Genomic DNA, 27,033 nt, shown 5'->3' with positions numbered 1-27,033 from the left:
TAACTCGGTAGGAATACGGGCGCTCGTACTTTTACCAGAATATTCACCAACTGTTTGGAATGGAGGTAGAAGGGCTTTATCGAGGAAGGAATGCTTTGGGTTTGCGGCTTTTTACAGCCGCAAAAAAGTTGTGATGCCCTCTAGTGGCGACTTTAAAGTGGCGCCATCTATGCAGGCTATGCCAACTCAAATTGACTCCATAAGGGTAAGATTTCTTTCTTTCTTTCTTTCTTTCTTTCTTTCTTTCTTTCTTTCTTTCTTTCTTTCGTTCTTTCTTTCTTTCTTTCTTTCTTTCTTTCTGTACAATACATTATTACCATTTAGTTAAAGATTAATTTAGCTTCAATTAAATACTTTTGTAGGCCATATGTTTATTGTATTACATTATTGTATGGATTAAATTATTGAAATTTGATGCACATTTGTTGTCTTTATTTTATTTTTTCCTTCCCTTCCTTCTTTTTTTCAAAAACATTACCCATAGATTGTAATATCCCAATGGTAAAACAACATATCAACAAAATATAAATAGAATGTATAATTTTCCCTAAGCATGATTTATTGTGTTTACGTGAAAAAACTTGGTTTATATTATAATGACACATCATATATGAGCCTATTTATTCATTTTGTGATTTTTCCAAAGCATGATTTGTTGTATTTACTCGAAATATCTGTCTTAATATACAGTTTTAAAGACACTTTAAGTTTGTGCACACTTGTTTTTTGTTTTGTTTTTTTTCCAACGTACGATTTATTGTAATTACTTTTTTTTTGGCTTTAAAACATTTGTATTTTTCAAAGACACGTCACATATATGCACAATTATTTATTTTGTGATATATAAATAATTTACTGTAAGTTTGCTTTAGAATATGTTTTTATTTTTGATGATTCTTTTTTTTATGTATACATATTTTAATTTGAAATCTTTATGTATTTGTAATTACTTTATTTCACATTGGATTAGAACCCTGTTTTTTTTTTATCTTTTTGCCCTATTAAACATTTTTTTTGTTTCGTTTATTTTTTTTCTCTGAATTCATATTCTGTCATTTGTGTTCCCACTGCAGGATGACATGCAATGGGACATGATAAGCCTTGAAAACAGCAAACAATGGCCATCGCCTAGTGTGAGAGGGAGATGATGGGGAATGTTAACGTGCAGGACGAGTGAGGGAGCTTAAAAAGAGATGCACAGAGGGAGGAGGAGGAGGAGGAAAAGGAGGCGGTTGCCTGGAAACACCAGAGTGGAAATCTCCACTTGGGCAATTGCATGAGTGTATTTTTGTAAATAACGCAGAAGATAACAAATAGGAGGGAAGCGAGAGGAGACACAAGAAACGTGCCATCCTGCAGGCGCTGAATTGTGAAAAGAAGGCTGCTGTGATTACATAAGCAGCATACGGATGACATCATCATCGCAGGATTAGAGGAGGCGTGGCTTTTGCAGAGGGGCAACCGCAGAGGTGATCAGCACAGATAAGGATTATTTTTGTGTATACTTTTTTGGGGGGGCCGGCTCCAAAATACAGCCATGCCAGCCAGGATGGATTTGACAGCTCACAGTTTCTCCTCCCTCGAGGACTGAGGCCATCCCAGAGGTTTTTATTGCCGCCAGACGGAGGATGCTCAGCCGCCTTTAAAGGCGCATTATCGTCATCGCAGTAAACAGTCTCTTGTGAGTGCACGCAGCCTGCCTGTCTGTGTCGTGATGGTGTTTGACGAGCAAGTTGTAAACATTTCTGCGATATCCGTGATAAAGCCTTCTTTTGTATTATAACCGATAAGAGACAGGTCATACCCTGAAATGATCACCTGTCAATCACGCTACTTCAGAGAAGCTACAGTAATTTTTGAGGAAGTCCATAACCCAATATTTCTTGAATCCTTAAGATGATTGAAGCGTCGAATGTGGTGTTTCTCAGTGTTCAGGTGTGCCTGTTCAAACTTTAGTAGACACTCCAAATAAAGAGAGCAGGCGTCAATGGATTTCAAACTTGAAGGAGAAACAGGGTGAGAAACCTTCAGATAAAATAATTCTATTCCCCCTTTTCTGCTTCCCTCTCTTTTTATGAAATCTTCAAGGTTACAAAAAACAGAGAAGCCCTAAGGGGTGTGAATATCAAAGAACAACTACATGATTGGCCGATAGCAACAATGATGTAATAGTCAAAACAATAAACAATAGTGTGCAATAAGGAGGACAGATTTTGTATTGACTATTACATTATTGTCGCCTTTGCCAATAATGTTGCTGTTTTTTTATTGCCACAGCCCTTAGGGATGATGTGTTTCTGTAAACTTGAAGATTTAATAAAAGTACGGGACTCGAGAGATGCGTTAAAATGGGGAATGGAACTCTCTTAACTGAAGGCATCTCTCCCTACAAGTTCAAAATCCGTTAAGGTCTTCTGTCCTTACTTCGAGTTTCTACTATAGTTTAAACATAACACACCCAAGATGCATACCCGCAGAGCTCAGAGTACGACAGCGCTCACATTGATCCATCAACTACACTTTACACCTCCTGCACCACATCTTAGACTTGCAATTTAGCTGGTCGGAGATCTAATGACACTCAGCTGTCTGTCACCAGAATGTCTGGTGTGAAGGGATTGTGAAGGAATAAATTATGTTCCCATTTGTAGACATTTCAATTAATGTATATTTCAATTACATAGCCTTCCGGGATTGCTAAATGTGTCCAATCACTTGCTTTTTTTATCCCCATTTGCCCTTTTGAAATCCGTTGGTGGCTATGAAATGCAATATGCCGCATACCATTTTCAATCTGATCACAATAATGTGTGTTTGTGTGTACCACACATTATTGCCAAACCAGTGAACAAATGGACTGTATGATAGAAGCTGCCCTCACCCCCTGCTCTCTCCACTTTACTAACACACGTGATGTCCACGGGCAGATGAATCATATTGTGACCAGTATAGTCCATATAGAAGTCACTAATATTGCACTATAAGATAGTTGAATAACATAGACTCATGAAGTCCAATATTGTTGGATAACAAAAATGTAGCTCAGGAGGTAAAGCGCTTGGGATCTTGGGATCAAGAGGTTGCAGCTTCGATTCCTGGCTCCTCTGTGTTATGTGTCGAAGTGTCCTTGGACAAGACACTAAATCCTAGTTCGGTGTGTGTGAATGAGTAAGTGTGAAGCACACTGTAAAGCGCTTTGGGAGGTCTTCAGTGACTTGAGAAGCGCTATAGAAACGCAGTGGCACAGGGTCAGTTATCCAAGATCTTTAAAAAAAAAGTGAAAATGGGAAAAATAACATTACTCATTAATTACTGATGCATATTGTTTTGTAAATATTCCCTTATCAGCCAACTTCTTGTGTCATGGGGACAGCCGAGGCCTCTTTATGCATGGACAGCATGGAGGTAAAGGATGAGTGGCAAGACGAAGACTTCCCCAGGTAAGGGCATCTATTTTGTTCAAGGGAGACAAATGAGTGCAGTAATGCCTTGAGATACCAGTCTTTAACTTAGAGACAATATTTTTTGTTAAAAGAAACAACTAGGTTTGTAAAGTCACTCACAGTTGGATTGTCATAATCTCAAGATTATCATAAATCAATGATAAAAGTGTCTTGTAACACAACTGCTCAACAAGCAAAGGTACAAACAGGATCCAAGAGAGTTTCTTCCCCACCCTAAATAAGCGTGCAAATCTTTCCTAATATACAGTATACTGAATCCTGCGACTTATTGGAGAATTTTTATTGCTGCTAATGTTATTGCACTATTATTACACTATTATTACTATTATTCTTTTCATTGCACTATTGTTACGATAAACCATTTTTAATTGCACTATTACTATGACTTGTGACAATCTCTAAACAGTACGTTGGAAATATTTTTGCCGATTTATTCAGACAGTCAATTAACGTTTTTTTTAAAGTCTTTTTTACATTTACCTGGGTTGCCACGTCTAACATCATCGCATACAATGTTTCACCAATAAAGACAATACTATTCTATTCTATTCTATTCTATTATATTATATTATATTATATTATATTATATTATATTATATTATATTATATTATATTATATCATATTATATTATATTATCTCATCCTCAGTAGGGTCGCGGGGGTGCTGGAGCCCATCCCAGCAATCATCGGGCAGTGGGCAGGGGACACCCTGAACTGGTTGCCAGCCAATCGCAGGGCACACGGGGACAGACACGGGGACAGACAACTCACTCGCTCATTGCACGGTGGCGCAGTGGTTAGCGCATGTGCAGCACAGTTCATATCATGGGAACCTCCTGCGTGGGTTCGAATACAGCTCCAGACTTCCTGTGCGGAGTTTGTATGTTCTCCCCGTGCTTGCGTAGGTTTCCTCCGGGCACTCCGGTTTCCTCCCACATTCCAAAAACATGCATTTCAGGTGAATTGGCCGGTCCAAATTGTCCCTAGGTGTGAATGGGCGAGTGAGTTGTCTGTCCCCGTGTGCCCTGCAATTGGCTGGCAACCAGTTCAGGGTGTCCCCTGCCCACTGCCCATTGATGGCTGGGATGGGCTCCAGCCCCCCCCCCCGCGACCCTAATGAGGATAAGCGGTACGGCTAATGAGATTATATTATATTATATTATATTATATTATATTATATTATATTATATTATATTATATTATGTTATGTTATATTATATTATATTATATTATATTATATTATATTATATTATATTATATTATATTATGTTGTTATATTATATTATATTATATTATATTATATTATATTATATTATATTATATTATATTATATTATATTATATTACATTATATTATATTCTTTAGTTGACTAGCCTATTGCTAATGCCAAACATTTTCTTATTTTACTGTAATACTTTTGTAATGTGCTCAGAGCTCCACACTAACAGAAAATAAATCAAAAAGTGTTCGAAAACATGTAATAATATAGGAAAATAACATTATACGATGTATTTGAAATAATAAAAGTAACAAAATACACCCATATATATATATTAGGGCGGAATTTTTATTTGGTATATTTCACATTTTTTGTTTTTCATTATGTTGCAACAAACATCGCAAAATGAACAAATCACCTGAAAAGAAAAAAAATTAATGACTGGTTGAAGCCAAAGAGACCCACCCCCACAATAACTTTTCCCACTTACTCATATTTGTGAGTCCATTTAGAAATTATCACATTTTATGACGTTTATTTTTTACCCCTCATCCTTCTCCTCCTTATTCTCTAAAAAACAATGTGTAATACCTGCGACAGATTTTTTTTTTATACAAATTTTGACCACCAAAAATATAAAGCCGTATCACAAATGAGTCAAGGAGGGAAAATTGACGTAGAAGAGGGAAAATTCAAAGATATACAATCTTAATATTATTGCTTATCTCCACAGGCCTCTCCCAGAAGATGGCGATTCTTCGTGTGGCCTGATGGACAACAAGCCAACCAGTAGGTGAACTGTCACCAGGTTTTTCTCTTTTTTTTTTTTTTATAAAGTGACATGAAATTTACTGGCTCATTGTCTCAGACCCGCCCAGCAGTCTGAATGTGAGCGGGTCCGCCAGAGACCAGACCAAACGGCGTACGCTGACCGCCCCCGAAATGAACTTGTCGCTGGAACACAGCGAGGGCTCCATGCTCTCGGACGACCTGGACATCAACGTGGACGATATCGAGACCCCGGATGACACCGACTCGCTGGACTTTGCCAATAACGGCAATGAGCTAGAGTGGGAAGGTGAATAATGGTTAATTTAACAAAGAACTGAATTTTCTGGATTTAATTGACCAAAAATTTAAAAGGGCGACTTATAACTCAGTGGGCCTCATATACCATAAAATATAATGGATACGATTGTATATGCATACAATATTTAAAGGTCAAGTCAAGTCATGTTTATTTGTATAGTCCTTGACCACAAAGAGTCTCAAAGGGCTGTACAGACCACAGGTTTACGTTTCTACTCGAAGTTTCACTCTATACTTCCGTATTTGTGCAATGATTGATCAATCGATAAACAACAATGACCAAAATTGTAGAATATTGTATGCAACGGGATTCCAACCCGTGTCATGTCGATAAGACCACAGACCTTCTACCACTATATGACCAGTGGTACATATGACATGGGATTTCTCCACTGTTAATGGTTCCTTGCCTGTTTTTGGGTTGTGGCAAAGTTGGCACACGTCCATTCCTTAATGTTGTCAGACCAGTTCTTTTTCAGTATTCCACTGCTCCTGCCCCCATGGAGAAGGATCCTGGCCAGTCCCGATGATCTTGTGACGTGACCATTCCACTGCAGTTTTCGTCTGCGCACAGTTAATAAGCGCTTTTCGTAGGGTCCAATGTGCCCTCTGATGGTGTTGTGCACCATTTGCTTTGTCACATGGGCTAACTAGCTGATGCCTAGAAGTTCCCTGTAGCATCGCATCTCCATTCCCTGGATTTTCTTTCTAGTTTTGCTCTGAAAGTCAATGTCTCGTAAGTGTACAGGAAGATGAAGGTACCCAGGGCTTGCATGAGTCTGATCTTTGAGTTCACTATATGCGGTTATACACAAATAGACACATTGTAGTCTCAAATTCATGTGCCTTATAGTCTTCATAAGGACTTCATAAGTGTATACTGTAGTCTATTTTGGTGGGTGCGCCTTATGATCCGAGGCGCCTTAGAGTGCCCAAAATACGGTAAATTTAAAAAAAGATAAATATAGCAAAAACACATATAATCCGCAGAAGACCCGAATAGCGCCATAATAACTGTGTGTTTGTATCTAGATGACACTCCAGTGGCAAGCGCCAAATATCTTCCGGGCGAAGGCGAGGAGGAGAGGGACTCAGCGGGCCGTCTTTGGCGAACGGTCATCATCGGCGACCAGGAGCAGCGCATCGACATGCAGGTCATCAGGCCCTACCTCAGGGTAGTCACGCACGGGGGTGAGTTGGTGAAAAGCGGTTGCCACATCCTTAGGTCATACCATATGGTTCTGTGAAACGATAACTTGGTATTTCTACAGACGAGATGAATTTGTTTCCGGATCGAGCATGTTTCTAGATTTTCTCAAAACTCGAATGAAATTCCCCATAAGAAACAACTGAAAACCAATTCATCTGTTACAGGTCTCCCAAAATCATCCAAGTTAACGCAAAATAGCTATAAAAACATGTTCTTAATCACTCAAAACAAATTAGAATAGTAATTGAACATAAAAATATAGTTATAAGATAACTAGCATAACATTGACAAAAAAAGCAAGTTTATCATGAGCACTTACCATGGAGGAAGTCTGCAATTGCTCATGGAGGTGTATGCAGGGTGGAGGAGTGAGGGAGCATGAGGGACTGACAATGATACTTAAGCCTTCAGGTCTGTAAGACGGGAAAAACAAATGCTAACTGGAAGGAGCTGAGAATGGCAGTAAGTGGTCTCGAGCACTCTGCCCTATAGTGGTAGGGTCTGGAAATTCTAGTAATTTGGGTTTACTCTCATGCGTCGGGCAAGATTTTTGCCCGAAAGTCATTTTGTGTTACAAATTTCTCGTAACAAGAATAGTTCGTATGTAGAGGGTCCACTGTACTGAAAACGGAAGTTGGACCTGTACCCTTCACTTCCTTTTGACAAATGTCATTCCAATTGGGATGCAAAGTAATTTTCTCCGGTTATGATATTTTGTGATTCTTCAAGAATACTTGCACGCCACCATATGATCATCTGCAGTATAATACAATATGGAAAGATGGGTGAGAACACTAATACTAATCCCAATATCAGGTGCGGGTTTTACGATTAGTACCTAGAAACCAGAAACAACGTAAATTGTATTTAATTCCCTGATCTCTTTAGTGGTGCCACTTTAAAAGACATATTTTTATGTGTGATAGAGTATTTTATGCACTATGGCTATCAATATATGGCATTGGTATTCAGTAATCGAGTCGATTATCATTATCGTATCACTCTCTTAATAAAACGGTATCAAGGATTCCTGCAATTCACTTAAATAATGACTTAAAATTAACTACAAAGAGTGCTCCAGTTAACTTTCTTGATTAAGGTATACAATTTGATTCATGACACACTCTTTACTAACTAATATTATTACTTATTTTTAAACATTGTATAATTTTTTTTTATTGAAATGGATGGAAATTCTGAGTTGCTAGAAAGGATTTGGAAATATTTTTCTTGCGTCAATAATAAAAAGATTCATCCAACTTGTGATCAATTGCAGTTTAATATGACTAAGGATGATGGTAGGTATTGAAATATGATACAATCTACATTGGGACAAGTGTAGTTACAAAATTGAGTAAAATAATAATGTTTCTAGATTTCTTTTTGTGTTAGCAAATAGGTTCAGTCATTGTAAGTATAGTTTTATTTTACTGAGTAATGATAATAATAATAATAATAATAATAATAATAATCAAACATTTAAAAATGTATTAGAAAATAGCAACATTTAACATTCGTACAATGTAGTGAAATAAAAAGTGTCATTTTTAATAGTTCTACCCTGAGTTGTATTTTGATAGGTTGACAGCTGTAATATTGTCCTTATTATCATGGTTTGAGTTCAGATGCAAGCGGACCTTCCCGCCCCTAGAATTCTAGTGTCTAATGGGATCTCAGCATCTCGGCAACCCCAGTGATATGCAGAGTTTTGCCATCTGACTATATAGTGAAATGTTACAAATCTGGATTATTCAATGGGGATAGAACTTTGAAACCTGAAACACATAACCGGCTTTGTTTCAGGAGACGGCTCACAAAAAGTGTTTTCATCCACCATTCCCTGAGAATCTTTAGACCGATGCACGACTTCATTTGAGACAATATAATAATTTCTCTGGGCACTCGGCTTCCAGCCAGCACCCCAAAACCATGCATGGCAGGTTGATTGACGAATCCAAATCGTCCCTAGGTACGACTGCGAGTACGTCTGTGTGCCCTACCCCTATTTTCATTTGGGGCTGAAGGAGTGAGTGCAGGTGAGGGTAATCAGAGGGCAACGGAATTCTGTAAACGTAAACTTTTATACACTTGTCTAAGCAATAGATTAAAAATCAACTACTGTTATTATCCCAAAAAATACAATACAAATAAGTCAGGTTAAGCAATCTGACTCTTGAAATACAATGTCTTATTGTGTGTTGCTGCTTCGTGCCAAAAACAAGGGTTCTCGACTAAAGAATACAAATGGTAATGGATCTACTGCCTCTCCCCAATTCAGGCTATTATGGGGAAGGGCTGAATGCCATCATCGTGTTTGCTGCCTGCCATCTCCCAGACAGCAGCTGTGACGACTACTCGTACATCATGGAGAACCTTTTCTTGTAGGTACTTGTGTAGCCAACTTCTCACTCCACTTGTGTTCTATTATTACGTTTGAGTGTGTGTTTAGGTATGTGGTGAGCAGCCTGGAGCTGCTGGTGGCCGACGACTACATGATCGTCTACCTGAACGGTGCCACACCACGCAGGAAGATGCCCGGCATCGGATGGTTGAAGAGATGCTACCAAATGATTGACAGGAAGTAAGAATTTTTAATGTTGTGGCAGTCAGTGACGTACGGCGAGGTTCAAGCCAGGTGAGGCACAGACAGCGTATTCATCCTTTGTTTGGCAACATTAAATGTGTTTTGTCTAAAAACTCCTGTTTACTCCTGTTCCTCCTGAGGTATGCTATGACCTGCTTAGATTTTTGTGCTTTCAGGGCCAGGTTCCTTTCAGAGCACCAGGTCGTAGGCCTCTGAACCCTTCTTCTGGAGGCTGCCTCGTTGCTCTGTTAGATCAGCCCGACCACTGCGGTGTCATCAGGGAACTTGATGATAAGGTTGTTGTAATGGGACTGCAGTAATAGGTGAAGAGGCAGTACAGGAGAGCGCTCAGCACGCAGTACACTTTCAAGGTCCGGGGGTGATAGTGAGACAAGTAATTCTCGGTGGTAGCTCGCTCTTATTTCTTTTCATTTTTACGCTGATGACAGTCAGATACAGTATATGTTCCATTAACTGAGAAAGATGCCCCTTGAAATAAACACCTACTTTCCTGTCTCAATGACATTAAAGCCTGTATGGCCCTAGACCTTTTAAACATGATAAGAAGACAGTGGTGATTGTCTTTTGTCTTAGTGGCTCCGGTGAATCTTAACCTATTGACTTTGGCCACTCGGCAAGTTACGTGAAGCCAATTGTTCTTGGGTTTGAGGATGGATAGTGATTTTAAAATAGATCACCAAAAAATTGCAATAGTGAAGTCAAGGGCAGTTAGCAAAAGGCAAGCCATTTTTCACAGGGGAGCTTTTTGAGTTTGTGATTCATGCCTTTATGGCATCTCGGCTACAGCAATGCATTGTATCTTGAAATTAGCCAGTCTTCCATCTCAGGCCTACAGCGTGTCCAAAATTTTGCTGCTTAACCTTTTACTGGCACACATAAGAATGAGCACATTACACCGGTTCAGGCTTCATTTTAAAATTGTTTTATTTGCTGTTAAATCTTGAAGTGACCTTGCTCCTCCTTACCTCAGTGAGCTGCTGTACTGTCATGTTATTTCTCGGTGCCTCAAATCAGCTGATCAGCTGCTCGTGGAAGTACTGAGTTCTAAGAGGAATCTCAGAGGGAATAGAGCCTTTTCTGTTGCCCTCCAAATTTTTGGAACAATTTGCCCCTGCACATCGGACAGGCTCCCTCAATGTCCCTTTTAAAACTAGTCTTAAAACCCATTTTTATTTCTTGGCTCTAGACCCAACATGAGACTTTGCTCCTGTTTTATTATTATTATTTTTGTTAACTATGTTTGATTTGAGCTGTAGTTGTTTCAAAGGGCTCGATCAAAACAGTTGAAATTATTTGAGTTAGTATTTGAGCGGTAAATGAGAAAAATCAGCAAATTTTGAAAAATAAAGTTGAATGAGAAAGAACTTTAAAACTGTCCACTTAATATGTTCTTAATTTATATTTCTACAATGGCCTAGCCTCACCTGCTTCGCTGACTGCACGTCACTGCAGGGAAATAATGAAATGAAGCAAAAATGAAATTAAAATTCAATTGTCTTCACAGATTGAGAAAAAACCTCAAGTGTCTCATCATTGTTCACCCAACGTGGTTCATCCGGACAATCCTAGCCATCTCCAGACCTTTTATCAGGTCGGTGACATTTTCTAGGAAAAGAAAACCTTTCAGATAAATGAATTTAATTTCTTTATGCGTGTTAGCGTGAAGTTCATAGACAAAATCCGCTACGTGCCAACACTGGATGAGCTGAGCCTGCTCATCCCCATGGAGCATGTGCAAGTGCCCGATTGCGTGCTGCAGTGAGTAATCTGGATCCGCCTCTTTAACTAAAGACTTCATCAATTCCTGCTTGTTGTGACACACTTATCTGTGTCTCTACAGGTATGACGACGAGAAGGTAAAAGCAAGGTGTGTGTTGAAAAGAAAATTGCTTTAAATGATATGTATTTGGTTCAGAATCTAATCCTGTGGTTACCGATCCAGCCAGCAGGTAGTGCTCATGGTTTACCACACAAATGAAATAGCCTTATATTGTGTCTAGCATTAATTGTGAAGGAAGCAATCCTCTAAACACATTTTATTTACAACTTCAAATTATCGATTTTGCAGTTCATTGCTATGGATAATGATTGACCAGTCCAGAAGGAAAATAGTAGAGACACACAAAAAAATAATGCACGTGGTTTGATTCTAACAAACTATGTTTTATTTACATGACAAGCAAATGTAATCAAACGAATGAATAAATCACTTTGAGGACACAAGCACTCGCAGTGTTAGCAAAAGGGGACAGGGGGAAGACATTCTGTAATAGGCTGACAGTACTGCTCAATAAACCCGATTTCAGGTTAATCAACTCATTGAAATGATCAGGAATTATTTTCATAGCATGTCATACGATGATTTACCCAAAACACCAAAAACAGGTTGTTGTGATTTAAATATATTATTACACTGCTGGAGAGTCCAGTCATTTCCCGTAGGGCCAGTTCTGTGGGTGGAGTTGGCTCGGGGCATTCTCTCTACATTATCAATACTATTGATTAGGTTACAGCAAAATGTTTAGATTTTTTTGGAGAGCCACACAATATATTTCAAGGAAAAACTTAACAATACCGCCAAACACGCTCTTGAGACAAAAACGAAAAAAACAAATTTACCATGGGGGGGGGTCTTTTTGTGTGCAGAGATCCGGCCACCCCATACCACTCACCTAATCAAATTACTCGTGCTGCTTAGCTGAAGTTTTCGGGTGTTTACTGTTTATTCTGTGGGTTTTCATCATAAAGTGTTTCAACAGTGAACATACATTGTTTAATGAGCTTCCATTTACAGAACTCTCTAGAGATGTACAGCCAAAACGGGGTCTGTTGATGCAACACCTTCACTGTAAACTGTCATTGGGACTTGGCCCTATATATTCTAGACCAAACAATAACAACTGCATAGTTTCAATTTCGCATGTATTGAGTTCAGAACGAAAAAGAGGAGATTAGCGTTAACTCTTACTAGCCATACGTCCCTAATCCTTGGGTTACTGTCTTGATACCGTATTATTACAGAACAATTATGTCAGACTTGCATTTGTATTATTAATTTAAACAAATGTTTTTACTCCAATGACTGAATTACCAAGTGTTTGTTTGTGTTCAGACGGGAGCAAGAGCAGCAGAACGGCCACTTGCTGACTCCTAATGAGAGGTGACCTCCTTTTTCTCCTGCACGTATTTGGAAATGTCAGTCAAGTACTTGTCTACTACTTACATTGTTTATGAACTTAATTTAGCCAATTCACGCTTCTTTGGCAGTCAATTTGAAGAATTCTTTAATATGTGCCAGCAATATTGCAGGCACAGAAGATAAATTACATTTCTGGTCCTTCTGACCAAGATACGGTCTTCCTTCCTTCTTTTTCAGGCCAAAACAGACAATTGAGATTCAACGTGACATCTGACATCCAAAGGTGAGCGTTAGCGTAATTGCAGTCTCACGGCATCTTTCTTTGATAAAATAATAATAATATTAATTTTCTATGTGATTTTCTCCACATGTTTTGTTCAAATGCCAATTCATATTTCAATAAACTAGTTTAGAGGCTTATGCATAATATGTTAGCATTACTCAATTGGATTTTTTTCTTTGAATCGAGGACCACTACCTGTGGTGTGTCTTGGCCAAGTATAGCCTACCAGCGCCCATTTCTCTCAAGGCCGGTTTTTGGGGTACCCTACAAGAATTGAGGTTATTATGAACTTATATATTTAAAAGGAAAATAAAAAAATATATATTTTGCTTGTATGTTTTTATGTGAACTTATTTATTAAAAAGAGCTTAAAGGGACATTCTGTATTATTTAGGGCAACCTAGTGAATAATTAAATAATACAAAAAAAATCAATTAACTATGATACAAACATGCCTTTTTCAGTACTTGTACACTGATAGATTTTGCATTTATTTTACATGAGATGAGCCTCACCAAGAGGGAGCTGACATAATCCGCATCTTGCTGCTTGAGGGTACTCATAAAATGAAAAAAAAAAAAACTTAAATAAGGCTGGGTGAAAAATGAGGGATTACCACTTGTGAGGCCCCTTCTCAAGGATTCTTTTTTCCTCACGCTGAGGTTTTGAGTTATTCCTTGCCCGCATGTTGGTGTAAGATCAGGTAATGGTGTAATTGTAATCCTGTGCAGTCCTTTGAGACATTTTTGTGATTAAGGACTATATAAATAAATGTGACTTGACTTGACTAGAAGAAAATGCTCAGGTTCAGTCATTTTGTGTCATCATAGTTTGTATTCTTGCGCCTATAAGCACTCGTTTTTATTTGCACTAAATAATACAGTGACATCTAGTGGTCAAATATTGCACTGCATCTCTTTAAAGCATTTATATAAATGGTAAATGGTCTGCATTTATATAGCATTTTTCAAGTCAATGTCTTCCCAAAGCGCTTTACAATGTGCTCCACACTTACCCACATCGCACTTTTCAAGTCAATGACTTCCCAAAAAGCTTTACAATGTGCTTCACACTTACCCATTCACACACACACTCACACACCAATAGCGGCCATGCAGCCATGCAAGGCGCCGACTTGCTTATTGGGGGCATTAGGGATTCAGTGTCTTGCCCAAGGACACTTCGACATACAGCGCTTTTCAAGTCAATGAAGACCTCCCAAAGCGCTTTACAATGTGCTTCACGAGTAAAATACAAAGGCTATACAAGATATGTTCCATATTAAATGTCATGTTTTAAACCACTTTGGTCAAACTCATGGCCCACGGGCCAGATCACATAATTTTATGTGGCCCGCAGGACAATGCTTAGATGCGTACCCAAAAACTGAGGGTCAAACAAAGACTTGCAATATTAAATATGCCCACTATAGACGCTGCCAAAGCTAAGCGCCACTTCTAAAACTATCCGCTGACTACCATCAATAAACCAGAAAACTTTGTGCAAACCCATCCTGAGGTTATTTAACTTAAAAGAAATTCATAGACGCGCTGTTTAGGGCAATACAAAAAAATACATAATAAAAAAATAGCACCTGGGAGGCTTTGACTCTCGGGTGGAGTCCCTATGGCGGAGTCTGACCGCTTTTGACTGAGAGACGATGACGCCAGTGACGAGGTGGATTTCTAGAATTTTACTGTCATGGCGTGCCGCAGAATTAACCACTTGCAGATACTTTAGGTGTATTAGTTATTCTTGTGTTAATTTTCTTATTTTTGATACTTATAATTTGTTTTTTTCCATCGCAATTAGAAAAAAATACTTAAAACAATTTTATTATTTTTAGTGTTTTCCAATAAGAATAATAAAATGGGCAAAATGTGGCACAATGCAGTTTTTGTGCATTTTATAAATATATATATATTTTTCAAATGTTGTTTATTTTGTATCTATTTCCTAATTGTATTATTATTTTTGTTTTTATTGGTGATTAGAAACATAATACTTAAACAATTTAATATTTACAGGAGGTGCATTTGCATTTTATTCAAGGACAAAAATAAAAATTGGTGAGTTCAATGACGTCCCACTATCTGGAAGCACTTGCTTATAGTCCGATAATTTCCAAACACATTAAACAAGTTAGCTTTTGGTCTGGCTATTTAGATAGTTTAAATTTTTTTAGCTAGCTATGAACTTTACATTACAATATTATTATCATTGATATAATCGTATTTGACATTTGGATTCTATGTAAACAAAGTTACATTTTGACTTTTTCATATTTTGTTTAAAATATTCCTATTCCTAAAATGTTTTTATATAGGAAGGGGGATGACCTCATGTGCAGTCCCTTCTCAAGGGTTCTTCATTTACTTCATGTTGAGGTTTTTGAGTTTTTTCTTGCCCTCATGTAGGTTTTACATCAGGGGATGGTGTAATAATAGTCAGTGGTTTTCAATAATCTGTGGTCTGTGCAGCCCTTTGAGACTCCTTGTGATTAAGGGCTTAACAAATAAACATGACTTGACATGTTATATTTTACTAGAGATAGATAGATAGATAGATAGATAGATAGATAGATAGATAGATAGATAGATAGATAGATAGATAGATAGATAGATAGATAGATAGATAGATAGATAGATAGATAGATAGATAGATGGATGGATGGATGGATGGATGGATGGATGGATGGATGGATAGATAGATAGATAGATAGATAGATAGATAGATAGATAGATAGATAGATAGATAGATAGATAGATAGATAGATAGATAGATAGATAGATAGATAGATAGATAGATAGATAGATAGATAGATAGATAGATAGATAGATAGATAGATAGATAGATAGATAGATAGATAGATACTTTATTTATCCCGTAGGGAAATTCACATTTTTTTGTGCTGTACAAATAAATATGACTTGACTTGACTTAAGCTCCTTTCTTTTATCGAAACAATGCCGCCAAACGTTCACTCTCTGGACAATAAACTGGACCATTTAACAACTGGAAGTGGCATCGAACCGCGAGATGACGAACTGCTGCGCTAAAATTCTGACGAAGACATGGTTAATCTTATCTATTCCGGCTGACGCTCAAAGAAACTGTGCGGGTCAGATGTATCGACATTTCGTTCTGTATACACGTGTACACGAATGACAATAAAGTAAATCTGAATCTGAATCTGAATCTGAAACACGCTCTTGAGACAAAAACGCATTTTATTTCACTTTTCTAGGGCCTGAAATCTAATAGCCAAATTCCCGAGTTAAAAAAACATTAGTGTATTTTTTTTTTTTTTTACAAATGTACAGTTGACAAAGAGTATAACAGATTCAATATTGTTGAACGAAAAAAAAAAACTAAGGGACAAAAAACAATTATCATTCTATCAATCTATAATCATAATTTAAGTGTGAGCTTGAAAAAAGTCACTCAGCTATCCGGCTATTGGACACTTTTTATGCCGTTAGTTTACCAGTATGGCCCGCGTAAGAACGGTAAATGGCCCCTGAGCTAAATGAGTTTAACACCCCTGAGTTGAATTCAGTATTTGGTTGGCATACCACTAGAGAGCGCTTGCTTAACACTTTAGTCATATCACACACATCTCGTGTTTGGTGTGACCGAGGTTGGGAATGTCAGGAAAGAGGAGCTCTGACCTCAGGAGCGTCAAGTTCCAATGTTACAGTAGCTTCTAAAACCGAGCAGCTGAGATGGGGAAATATACAGTGAGCTCCGACACCAAACATCCACTTTCTGAAGTTAACCACTTCTTGCTCTACCGATTCATAAGATAATACATTTTGTGAAAACTACAAATTCATCCAGTTTTATACTATTTGCATAACATTAAAATACGCATTTCATAATAAGTACAACCTTACAAGAGAAACTGACATATAGCATAACAGCCAAGTACTGCTACAAATTTTAAGATTTTGTACAATCTATTTGAGTATGAGTTGAGTTTTCACATGTTTACACATGAGCTGCTATCACACTTAACACTTCATTTAGACATATACCGATACTCAACTTTTGAGTAGTCATTAATACCAATAAAATATAATAGAATAGTCTTTATTATCATTGGAGATGACAAAAAAAGTATCTCAAAGTGTATTTGTGCAATATATGGTCAGTCGAAATATATCGTTGACCACAATCGAAAAACGTTGCATGTATCGGGTATCAAATGCTGGTCAATGAAAAGGCATTGGATTTCATACGACTTGTATTCACGGTACCTAAATGAAAAAAACTGAATTTTGTTCTGAAAGATAAAAATACAGTAACCATAAAAATTATGAAAAAAGACACAACTCTTTGGTGTATAAAGCGGCGCTGCCACGAGCGGCTGCCTTTTCCAGCAGCTGCCCTACTGTTTTATTGTCTGCTCCTATCTTCGGTGTTTTTTCTTCCCGTTTTGACAACTACACTATGGATTACTTCTATCCTATGGGACATGGGTTTTAGCGCACAAAAATGCGTGTATTCAAGGAATTTCAACTCCTTGCCCTGAAGAATTCTCGTGTCGGCGTGATAAAGGGGCCTATCGTGGAAGAAGAGCCGGAGCTAGCAAAGCGGCTAGCGGCGTTATAAGTCTTCGGTACCATCCGTAATCATGGTTAATGCGAACTCACCACCAAATAAGATCATCGAGTGCTGGTGGAAAACATCGAAGCGCACAGGGAGCGCAGTTGCTGTGTTTTGCGGAAACGTGGCTCACGTTTAGCATTCCGGACGCTAACGTGTAGCCACCCGGAGCTACCCGGAGCTATCCGTCTTCAACGCCGCTATACAGAGACAAGAAAGCCGGGGGGAATCGGAGAGGAGGCGGACTTGCTAACACGAGGTGGTGTATCCCTGGATTTTCACAAAGAAAAGATTTCCATCTGCCGCAGGGATGTCGAACTTTTGGACTGGCGTGACGTCATCCACTCCGCTACAAGCACCCCTAGGGCATCATGTTAATCTGTTAATAAACAACGGGGTAGACTGCTGGAAGTGTGAATTTCCCTACGGGGATGAATAAAGTATCTATCCATCTATCTCTATCTATCTATCTATCTGATGATGAATAAGACTTTGAAGGACATTTAATAAACACATCGCGAATTGTATGTTGGTGTTTTGTTCATAGTTCACGTTGTCAATTAATTAGTTTGATCATGGCCGCATGTATTCAATAACGTTTGTCACTTACAATGCTTAGTTTGAGCTGAGAAAAAGTCAAAGGATGTGTGATATGCAAAACTTTGGTGCTGAAGTGTGCATTTTTTAAAAAAAGTGCAGCAAAAAGAAACTGAACAAAAAAATATTTGGCCAAAAAGCAGGAAGAAAGTTTGTAAAGCTGGTACGCTATTGGCAAGAAGCAGAGGTGACGTCTGACTTAAGTGACGTAGATGTGTAAAAAGAAAGTAGCGCATCTTTAACCATTAAACAGGGGAGGAAAATAACTTGATTGGGAGTTAAACTGATACTTTGGTAAGCATGTTTTTATGATTTAGTTATCCGAATTATATAACTTCGGCCCCGAAGTGCGCATTTCGGCGCCGAACTGCAGCACCGAAGTGTGTTCCTCGGGTAAACGTACTGTTACTGCAGAAAAATATGACTCAAGTTGGCCTTGAGAGGGATGGGCGTCGCCAGATCGTACTTGCCCAAGACACACCACAGGAAATGGTGTTCCCACAACCCTAGTGGTTAAGGGGTTCAACCAACGAACCAAGAAGTAAAAAGTAGTAATCTAAATAGTTACTTGCGTAAAAGTAACGGCATACTTTGCAGGTCATCCACGAAGAAGAGAAAGAAGGAAAAAAAATGCAATAGAGAAGCCCGGCCCAGCTCGTCTTATTACTGATTGACGTTATAAGCCCGAACACTTCAGACCGGGTTCGGGCCGGGTTCGGGCGCATGATCTTTAGCTCACGTATATGTGACAGTGTTAGACGATCCTCGCACCTCATTCTCCCGGAGGACGCCAGCGTTACATAAAGCACAGCTGCTAATCTTTTTAAGTCGTGCTGTATGTGCCTGATAGCGTCTATTTTTAACCCTCAATCCCCTGGGCCAAAGCAGGGAAACTTGAACTACGTCGATACGATATGTCGTCCTGAATTTGCTGGAAATCTGAGCTGCGTTCGTCCCGCCGTAGGCCCAAGTTTTCAACTGGTCTGGGAATCCTCTATAGGGTTCAAGCCAGGGAAGAAGCTATGACACACTTTGACTTACTAAGTAATAGCCAGACGATCCCATCGCAAATCATTTGAGTCAGCTTTTGGTAAAAGTTGGTCACGATTCCTCCAGAGGGCCATGTTCTGTACTACCGGTAGTTATTTATGGATGAGAGTGACCGCCATGAAAAATGTTGGACATCTTTCAGTCAAAAAAAAATAAATTAAAAAAAAATATATATATATATATATATATATATATATATATATATATATATATATATATATATATATATACCGTATTTTCCGCACTATAAGGCGCACCTAAAAGCCTTTATTTTTTTCAAAAGCTGACCATGCGCCTTATAATACAGTGCGCCTTATTTATGGATCAACATTAAGTTTTTCAACTAACTTGCACCTGCCGACTAGATTTTCCCCCGAACACCAAGTAGTACGCGGTGTATGCTGGGATTTATTTACCGGCGTTTCATTGGCAAACCAATGTGTCAATCATCATTTGAATCGATCACTATTGGCTAAAGTTATTCGGAGGTCAAGGGGCGGATCCTTTTTATCATTTACAGGCTGGCATTGGCTTAAACTGCAAAAGAAAGGCTGCAATTGGCCGAAAAAGATGTCAATCATCAGTTGAATCGATCACTATTGGCTAAAGTTATTCGGAGGTCAAGAGGCGGGTCCTTTTTGTCATTTACAGGCTGGCATTGGCTTAAACGGCGAAACAAAGACTGCAATTGGCCGAAAAAGAGGAATGCGTATAGCACGTGGCTGACGGCACACAGAAAGCATTTTTTTTCTATTCTGTATTTGTAAATATTTTATTCTCCTGGATTTACTGCACTCACGGATATAAGAGGACATTGGCTGCACATTATTATGAACACAACGACTTCGGTGAGCTACTCCGGGTTTTATATTGTCCCAGTATCTTGTTTCAGACTGAACTCGATGTTTCTGTGATAAGCGGTGCAGATAATGGATGGAATGGAGTGTCTATTTTTAAATTTAACTCAATTCCAAGTGTTTATTGTCATATGCACGGTAAAGTTGCGAGCGAAAAAGAAAATAGAAACTAAGGAATGTGTGGCATTTCTTGAATCCCAAGACTTTAACCTTCCGAATGATGGAACGATGCATTTGAGTGACATCGTACGGACACCGCATCCGCACGTGTTCTCGACACATATTTACGTCTTTGCAATCTTTGGGAATGTTAAGGGAGTAATAAGTTTGACTGAACTATCTGAATGAATGAATGAAAACTTTATTTCGAACATAAAAATAAAAACAGGACAAAAACAATGAGTCAACAACGAAATAATGTCACTCAACATGTTCGAAAAGGGGTAGTCAGAAGCAGATGCTTATTTTTCCTACCCCTTTATCTTCCCTAATAAATACATTTTATAGATAGCTCCTCTTGTGTCCAATACAACAAAATCTCATGGATATACTTATTACATAGGTCAGATATCAATAATTATAATAGTTACAATAATCACATATTTTATACACTAATCTTCGCAATACCCATCCCTCAAAGTCATAATGCGCATAATGTCACTGCGGCACCAGTGATAATATCAATAAAAATAAACACAATACTTATAACAGTTCTGATGTGATAATAGCACAATAACAACAAGTTAGCCATAGTTTGAAGTGCAGTATTTCCAGTCTCCCTCATATCCCATTTTCTTCATCTCTGTATTTCGCCAGTAATGCTTTTTTGTATTTAAATTTGAACACATGGATATTTGGACATTGTTTGATTTCATTTTGCAAATTATTCCAAAGTCTGACTCCACACACAGACACACACATACTTCTCCTGGTGGTTCTCACCTTTGGGATTTTGAATTCACCACAGCCCCTCAAGTTATAATTTCCCTCTTTCCGAGTGAATAATCTTTGTATGTTTTCTGGCACTATGTTTTTGTTGACCTTAAATAACAGTTGTGAATTGAAACATTTTATTAAATCATCCAATTTCAATAAATTGGACTGCATGAATAAAATATTGGTATGATCCCGATATCCTACCCTGTGTATGGTTCTTATTGCACGTTTTTGAAGGATAAAAAGGGGCTGTAGTGAACTTTTGTAATTATTGCCCCAGACTTCTGCACCATATGTTAAATATGGCAGAACGAGAGAACAATATAATAAATACAATGCATTATAATGTAAAAGAACTTTGGTTTTATTAATTATTGAAATGCTTTTAGATACCTTTGTTTGTATGTGTCTGATGTGTGTTTTCCAACTTAATTTATTGTCTATTATGACCCCTAAAAATTTAATTTCTGATACAATGTCTATTGTGACACCATCCATTTTTACTTCTAAATCTTGATTTACCTTACGATTACCAGAATAAGAATATTACTTTGGTTTTATTTAAATTTAAAGATAATTTATTTATATCCATCCATACTTTTAGGTTAATTAGTTCACGATTAATACAGGTTACCAAATCCATATAGTTATCATTTGAATAGAAAATGTTAGTGTCGTCTGCAAATACTACTATTTTCAATAGTTTTGAAACATTAAAAATATCGTTAATATATAAATTAAATAGTTTTGGTCCCAGGATAGAACCCTGTGGTACTCCACAACAGATGTCCAAATATTCAGATGAAAACTCTCCCATTTTTACATATTGCTTCCTCCCCGTCAAATAACTTTGAATCCATTTCAAAGCCACTCCCCTGATGCCATATCTTTCCAGTTTTTTTATTAGTATATTATGATTAATGGTATCAAATGCTTTTTTTAAGTCAATAAATACCCCGACTGCGTATCTCTTCTTTTCTATACTGTGGGTGATTTCTTCTACTGCATCAATAATTGCCATTGTTGCTGATCTGTTCGCTCTAAAACCATATTGACTTTCATGAATCAATTTATGTTTATCTACAAATTGTTCTAGTCTATTATTGTAAAGTCTCTCTAATATTTTAGAGAACTGAGGAAGCAGAGATACCGGTCTATAGTTTGTAAAAATGTGCTTGTTCCCATTTTTGTATATTGGTATAACTTTTGCTATTTTCATTTGATTTGGAAATGTGCCTGTTAGAAATGATAGATTACAGATGTAGGTCAATGGTTTCACAATGCTGTTTATAATTTGCTTAATTAGTACCATATTGATGTCAAAACAATCCATAGACGTTTTGTTTTTACAGTTGTTAACCACGTCTAAGATTTCTGATTCCGTAACCCCAGATAAAAACATGGTCTTGGAGTTCATTTTTATTAGTGACTCAAATTGTTTACCACTGCACTCTGGGATATTTGCAGCGAGCTCTGGTCCAACATTTACAAAATAACTATTGAAATTCTCCACAACTTGATTTAAATTATAATTTTCACTGTTCTTATCAATAAAATAGTTTGGATATGCATTGCTTACATATTTTCCTTTTATTATACTATTTAATATATCCCAAATACCTTTGATATTACTTTTGTTATGATGTAATAAATTGGTATAGTATAATTTCTTGCTTGCTCTTAATATTCCTGTCAATTTGTTTTTATACATTTATACCGGGTTTCGGCTTCCTTAGTTCTTAGTTTAATACATTTTCTATATAAGTAGTTTTTTTTCTTACAAGCATTATGTAAACCCTTAGTTATCCATGGATGGTTTACAGATTTATTCTTAATATTAATTTGTCTCATTGGGCAATTTTTGTTGTACTTGTTGGTAAATATTTCCAAAAATATGTCAAACGCACCATCCACATCATCTGTACGATATATAGCATTCCAGTTTTGTTTAACTAAGTCATCATACAGTGATATAATAGTCACTTCAGTTCTAACTCGTTTGTAAACATAATCCTTAATTGATTCTTGTCTAGTAACCTTTTCATCATACACTGTAAATACTGGTAGGTGATCAGAAATATCACAAACCGGTAACCCGCTGACGTTTGTAAATTCCATATTATTTGTAAATATATTGTCAATGAGTGTTGCACTGTGTGAAGTGAATCTACTAGGCCTTAATATAGTTGGGTACAAACTCATACTGTACATCATATTAACATAGTCATCAATGTTTTTATGTTTGTTTGGATTCATTAGATCGATGTTGAAATCTCCACAAATGAATAGTGTTTTGGCGCTTATTGTTGAATATGTTTTTTCAGCCCAGTTTGTGAAGGTTTCCAGATTTGAGCCCGGTGATCTATACACACAACTGACTATAATATTTTTCCTTTTTTCATTTATAATTTCTATTGTAATACATTCAAGTAAATCGTCAATGACAAATGACATGTTTTGTAATATTTTCGATTTTAATCTTTTGTGCACATATATAGCTACTCCACCTCCTATTTTGTTTGTTCTATTTACATAGTTCAGATTATAGTTGTTTAATTCAAAATTTACACCCCTTCCCTCATTGAACCACGTTTCAGAAACTGCAATAACACTAAACGGGTTCTCAAATTGTTGTAAGTATTCAGTGATGTCATCAAAATTTGTGTACATACTTCTACTGTTAAAGTGTATTATTGAGAATTTGTCTTCAGATTTAACAAAGGTATTGTATTCATTTCCAGTATAATATTTGCAATTGTCTGAGCTATCTGATATGAATTTGTGGTCAGGATCGAAGTCATCTAATCTTGAATTATTGGAGTCAGTGTGATTAACAATGCTCAGTTCCGGTAAATCATGGCCTAATATATTATGATAGATTTTTTTATTGTGATCTGTAATAAAGGTGTCCATATTGTCAGTCCAGGATGCCATTGTTACACTTCAGGCAAATCTGTCCAGCTCCTGCATTTCTCGAACCCATAATATTTTTGCTTCTTCCGGAGTGCCGTTTAACTTTATGTATACTCTGCAGTTTGAAGTCCATGTTCCTTGTATTTTGTTCGTTTTCCTCAAAAATCGAGCTTGTCTTGCAATGTCAGAGTTTTTTTTGCTTAAGTGTTCATTTAAATAAACATTAGTCCCTTTTAGTTTTTTTCCTTGCTTAAGGATTTCATGTTTCCGTTTTCTGTTAACAAACCTTACGATGGTCGCCTTGGGTCGGTTGTCACCTCTTGTTAATTGGTGGCATGCTTCTATGCCCTCAGCATTGATGGATATGCCTTTTTTACTCATAAAAGCAATGACCTGTTGCTCAGCAGAATCCTCATCAGCATCTGTTGCAATATTTGTATTTGCCACAGCCTTGGCATAGGTCCGAGGTTTGATGTCCAGACCGGTGATAATGATGTCATTTATCCTGGTATACTGTTCCAGATCTGCAACGCGTCCTTCTAGCGCAATAATCCTCTTTTCTTTCTCCATGTTTTCGTTTTTTAGGTCTTTGATTTCAGCCACCAAACAAAATTGTGTCTTGTTGTCTGGTGACGATATCCATTTTATCCATTAAGAAGCCGAGTGACTTTTTAATTTCCTCGAGTTCTTTATCTCTGCTCGGCATCTTGAAAACTTCATGTTCCTCTTACGGCACCGTCCGCTGATCGCATCACCCGATCGCCCTCTGAGTCTGAAGTTGTTATTTTCGCCGGACTTAGTTTCCCCGACTGTTGGTCGCTATACAAGTAGCGCTGCCATGTTTGCCAGCGTCAACAATGGCCGATCTCGGAAAGCAGACGAATCGGCCTCCTCTATCTATCCGCCGAATCAACGTCAACGTCGACTCCATGCTTTAGGTTCTTTTCAAAAACCCACAGACGCCAAAATCGTGGCATTCAAGTGGCCATAGCAGATTAGCTTCACTCATTTGCTTCACTCGTGGTGCGGGGCTGGCAACTACGCTTTTCGCAACTCTTCTCGTTTGTCAAGTCAGCGTTGATCGAAACAATTAAGGCAATTTTCCCGCGTGACCATCTTCATGCATGTGTAGCTAAATGGACCCGGACAAGCTAACAAAGGGTTAAATTGGACTGTTGGATCTGACTGTTTTGTCGACGTTCCCATTGTAGCGCCTTATAATCCGGTGCGTCTTATGTATGTCAAAAATAGGACCAAAAACGATTTTTTTCGGGGTGCGCCCTATAACCCGGTGCGCCTTATAGTGCGGAAAATACGGTATATATATATATATATATATATATATATATATATATATATATATATATATATATATAAATATCCATCCATTATCTGCACCGCTTATCCTCAGTAGAGTTGCAGGGGTGCTAGAGCCCATTCCAGCCATCCTCGGGCAGTGGGCAGGGGACACCCCGAACTGGTTGCCGGCCAGTCGCAGGGCACAGGGACAGACAACTTATTTACACCTAGGGACAATTTGGACCGGCCAATTAACCTGAAATGCATGTCTTTGGAATGTGCAGGAAACCGGAGTGCACGGGAGAAACCCACGCAGGTGCGGGAGAACATTCAGAAGACCCCGCTTCTAATCCAGCCACTCCCCTCCCCATGCAGGGTTAGCATGTTCTCCCGCACCTGCGTTGGTTTCTTCCGTGCACTCCGGTTTCCTCTCGCATTAAAATTGGCCAATTGATTAGCAGCTCCAAATTGTCCCTAGGTATGAGTGAGCGTGTGAATGGTTGTCTGTGTGCTTTGCAACTGTCTGGAAACCAGTTCAGGGTGTCTCCTGCCCACTACCCGAAGATGGCTGGGATGGGCTCCAGCACCCACGCAACCCCACTGAGGATAAGCGGTGCAGATAATGGATGGATGGAAGTATGTAACTGCCTTCTTGTCTTAGTGGCAAATTGCCAGGATGCATTGAAGTCTCCGTCTGAGCCCCGAGTGCAAGAGTGGCAATAAACTTCCTTTTCTGTGTTTGTGTTGCAGGGTTATGAATGGGAAAGAGTCAACCTGCCATGTGAGACATGCTAGACAATCACATCCCATGGACATTCATTTCAAGCCCTGACTGAAGAACGTTGCTCTCCTTGTTAGCATGAAGACAACGTCTATCTATATTTTTCAGAGAAAAAAAAAACGTGTCTTACATATTTTTGTTATTATGAATGCCATGTGGTTGATTCACGTGCAATGACGTTGACGATGCAAAGGTGGCATGCTTGTACATTTGTTTGTTTTTTCCTGGGGTAGAGGGTTATGTCATGCGTCATTTTTGACAGATTGAAACAAGTGAAGCCATCTCAAACATGCTTAGAGTGTTATTCCTAAAACGTGACGTGAAGTTTGTAAGATTGAAAGTATGGAACGATAAGGGAATAAACTTGTCATGCTGTTTGCCTATTAATAAATAAAAATATGTGTCCGCCATTTTGAAAAACATTAGGGGTAGGATTTCCCGCCTCATATGTGTATACGAGTGTCAAATAAGTACTTAAATACATTGTCAGGTTAAGACAAGTCATACTTCTTTGTATAGCCCTTATTCACGAAATGTCTTCAAGGGCTGCACAGACCACCAAAACATCCCTGACTTCAGGTCCAAGTGCCAGCACGATGGCTCAAAATGCAAAAACTTGCAACGTATCCTTGCCGTCATGTAGGTTTCAGATCAAGGGATGTTGTAATGTAGGTCTGTGGCAGCCATTTGAGACTTTTTGGTGATTGTCCATACAAATAAGCGTGACTTGACGAATCTGAAACCTTCATGAAGCCAAAGAAAAACTCAAAAACTTCAGAATGAGGAAAAATGAAGAAACCTTGAGAAGTGGGTGCATCTGAGGTAATCCCCTTTCCAGGATGACTAGGCTGCAATGGATGTTGCAACATATGATTGTAATCTGACAATTATTCAAGTATTTTAAATGAAAATGCACATCAGTTTAGCAGCTCATAAAAATGATAATTTCCTGAAAGGCATGCGATGCAACTTTTTTAAAATGC

General features: G+C 38.0%; 1 protein-coding gene across 2 annotated transcripts; it reads left to right on the top strand.

The window, feature by feature from the left end:
* On the top strand, positions 1-26,472 carry LOC148373584 (caytaxin-like). 2 transcript variants are annotated; one of them, XR_015849534.1, is made up of 14 exons: positions 1-205; positions 1,074-1,681; positions 3,349-3,440; positions 5,417-5,472; positions 5,552-5,761; positions 6,805-6,963; positions 9,261-9,363; positions 9,432-9,563; positions 11,092-11,178; positions 11,247-11,345; positions 11,428-11,454; positions 12,700-12,782; positions 12,964-13,009; positions 26,020-26,472. XR_015849534.1 is itself a non-coding variant. In XM_088326931.1 (14 exons), the coding sequence occupies exons 3-13, from the start codon at positions 3,364-3,366 to the stop codon at positions 12,998-13,000; spliced, it is 1,035 nt and encodes a 344-aa protein (XP_088183057.1). In that variant the 5' UTR covers positions 1-205; positions 1,074-1,681; positions 3,349-3,363; the 3' UTR covers positions 13,001-13,009; positions 26,020-26,472. The 2 variants fall into 2 exon arrangements, 1 of the variants encoding a protein (XP_088183057.1); XM_088326931.1 differs by having other exon boundaries at positions 12,700-12,747.
* Positions 26,473-27,033: the final 561 nt, after the last annotated feature.

The sequence above is a fragment of the Urocampus carinirostris genome, chromosome 1, assembly GCF_059441175.1.
Source record: "Urocampus carinirostris isolate Australia breed hairy pipefish chromosome 1, RoL_Ucar_1.0, whole genome shotgun sequence".
Lineage (NCBI taxonomy): Eukaryota > Metazoa > Chordata > Actinopteri > Syngnathiformes > Syngnathidae > Urocampus > Urocampus carinirostris.
The sequence above is the reverse complement of the archived record's forward strand: the minus strand, read 5'-3'. Positions and strand labels throughout refer to the sequence as shown.

Bases quoted from the DNA above. Each gene is read 5' to 3' on its own strand.
- LOC148373584 (XM_088326931.1), top strand. From the start codon at position 3,364: ATGGGGACAGCCGAGGCCTCTTTATGCATGGACAGCATGGAGGTAAAG. The intron at 11,179-11,246 runs GTCGGTGACATT...TATGCGTGTTAG, and splicing joins ATCTCCAGACCTTTTATCAG to CGTGAAGTTCATAGACAAAA. The intron at 11,346-11,427 runs GTGAGTAATCTG...GTGTCTCTACAG, and splicing joins GTGCCCGATTGCGTGCTGCA to GTATGACGACGAGAAGGTAA.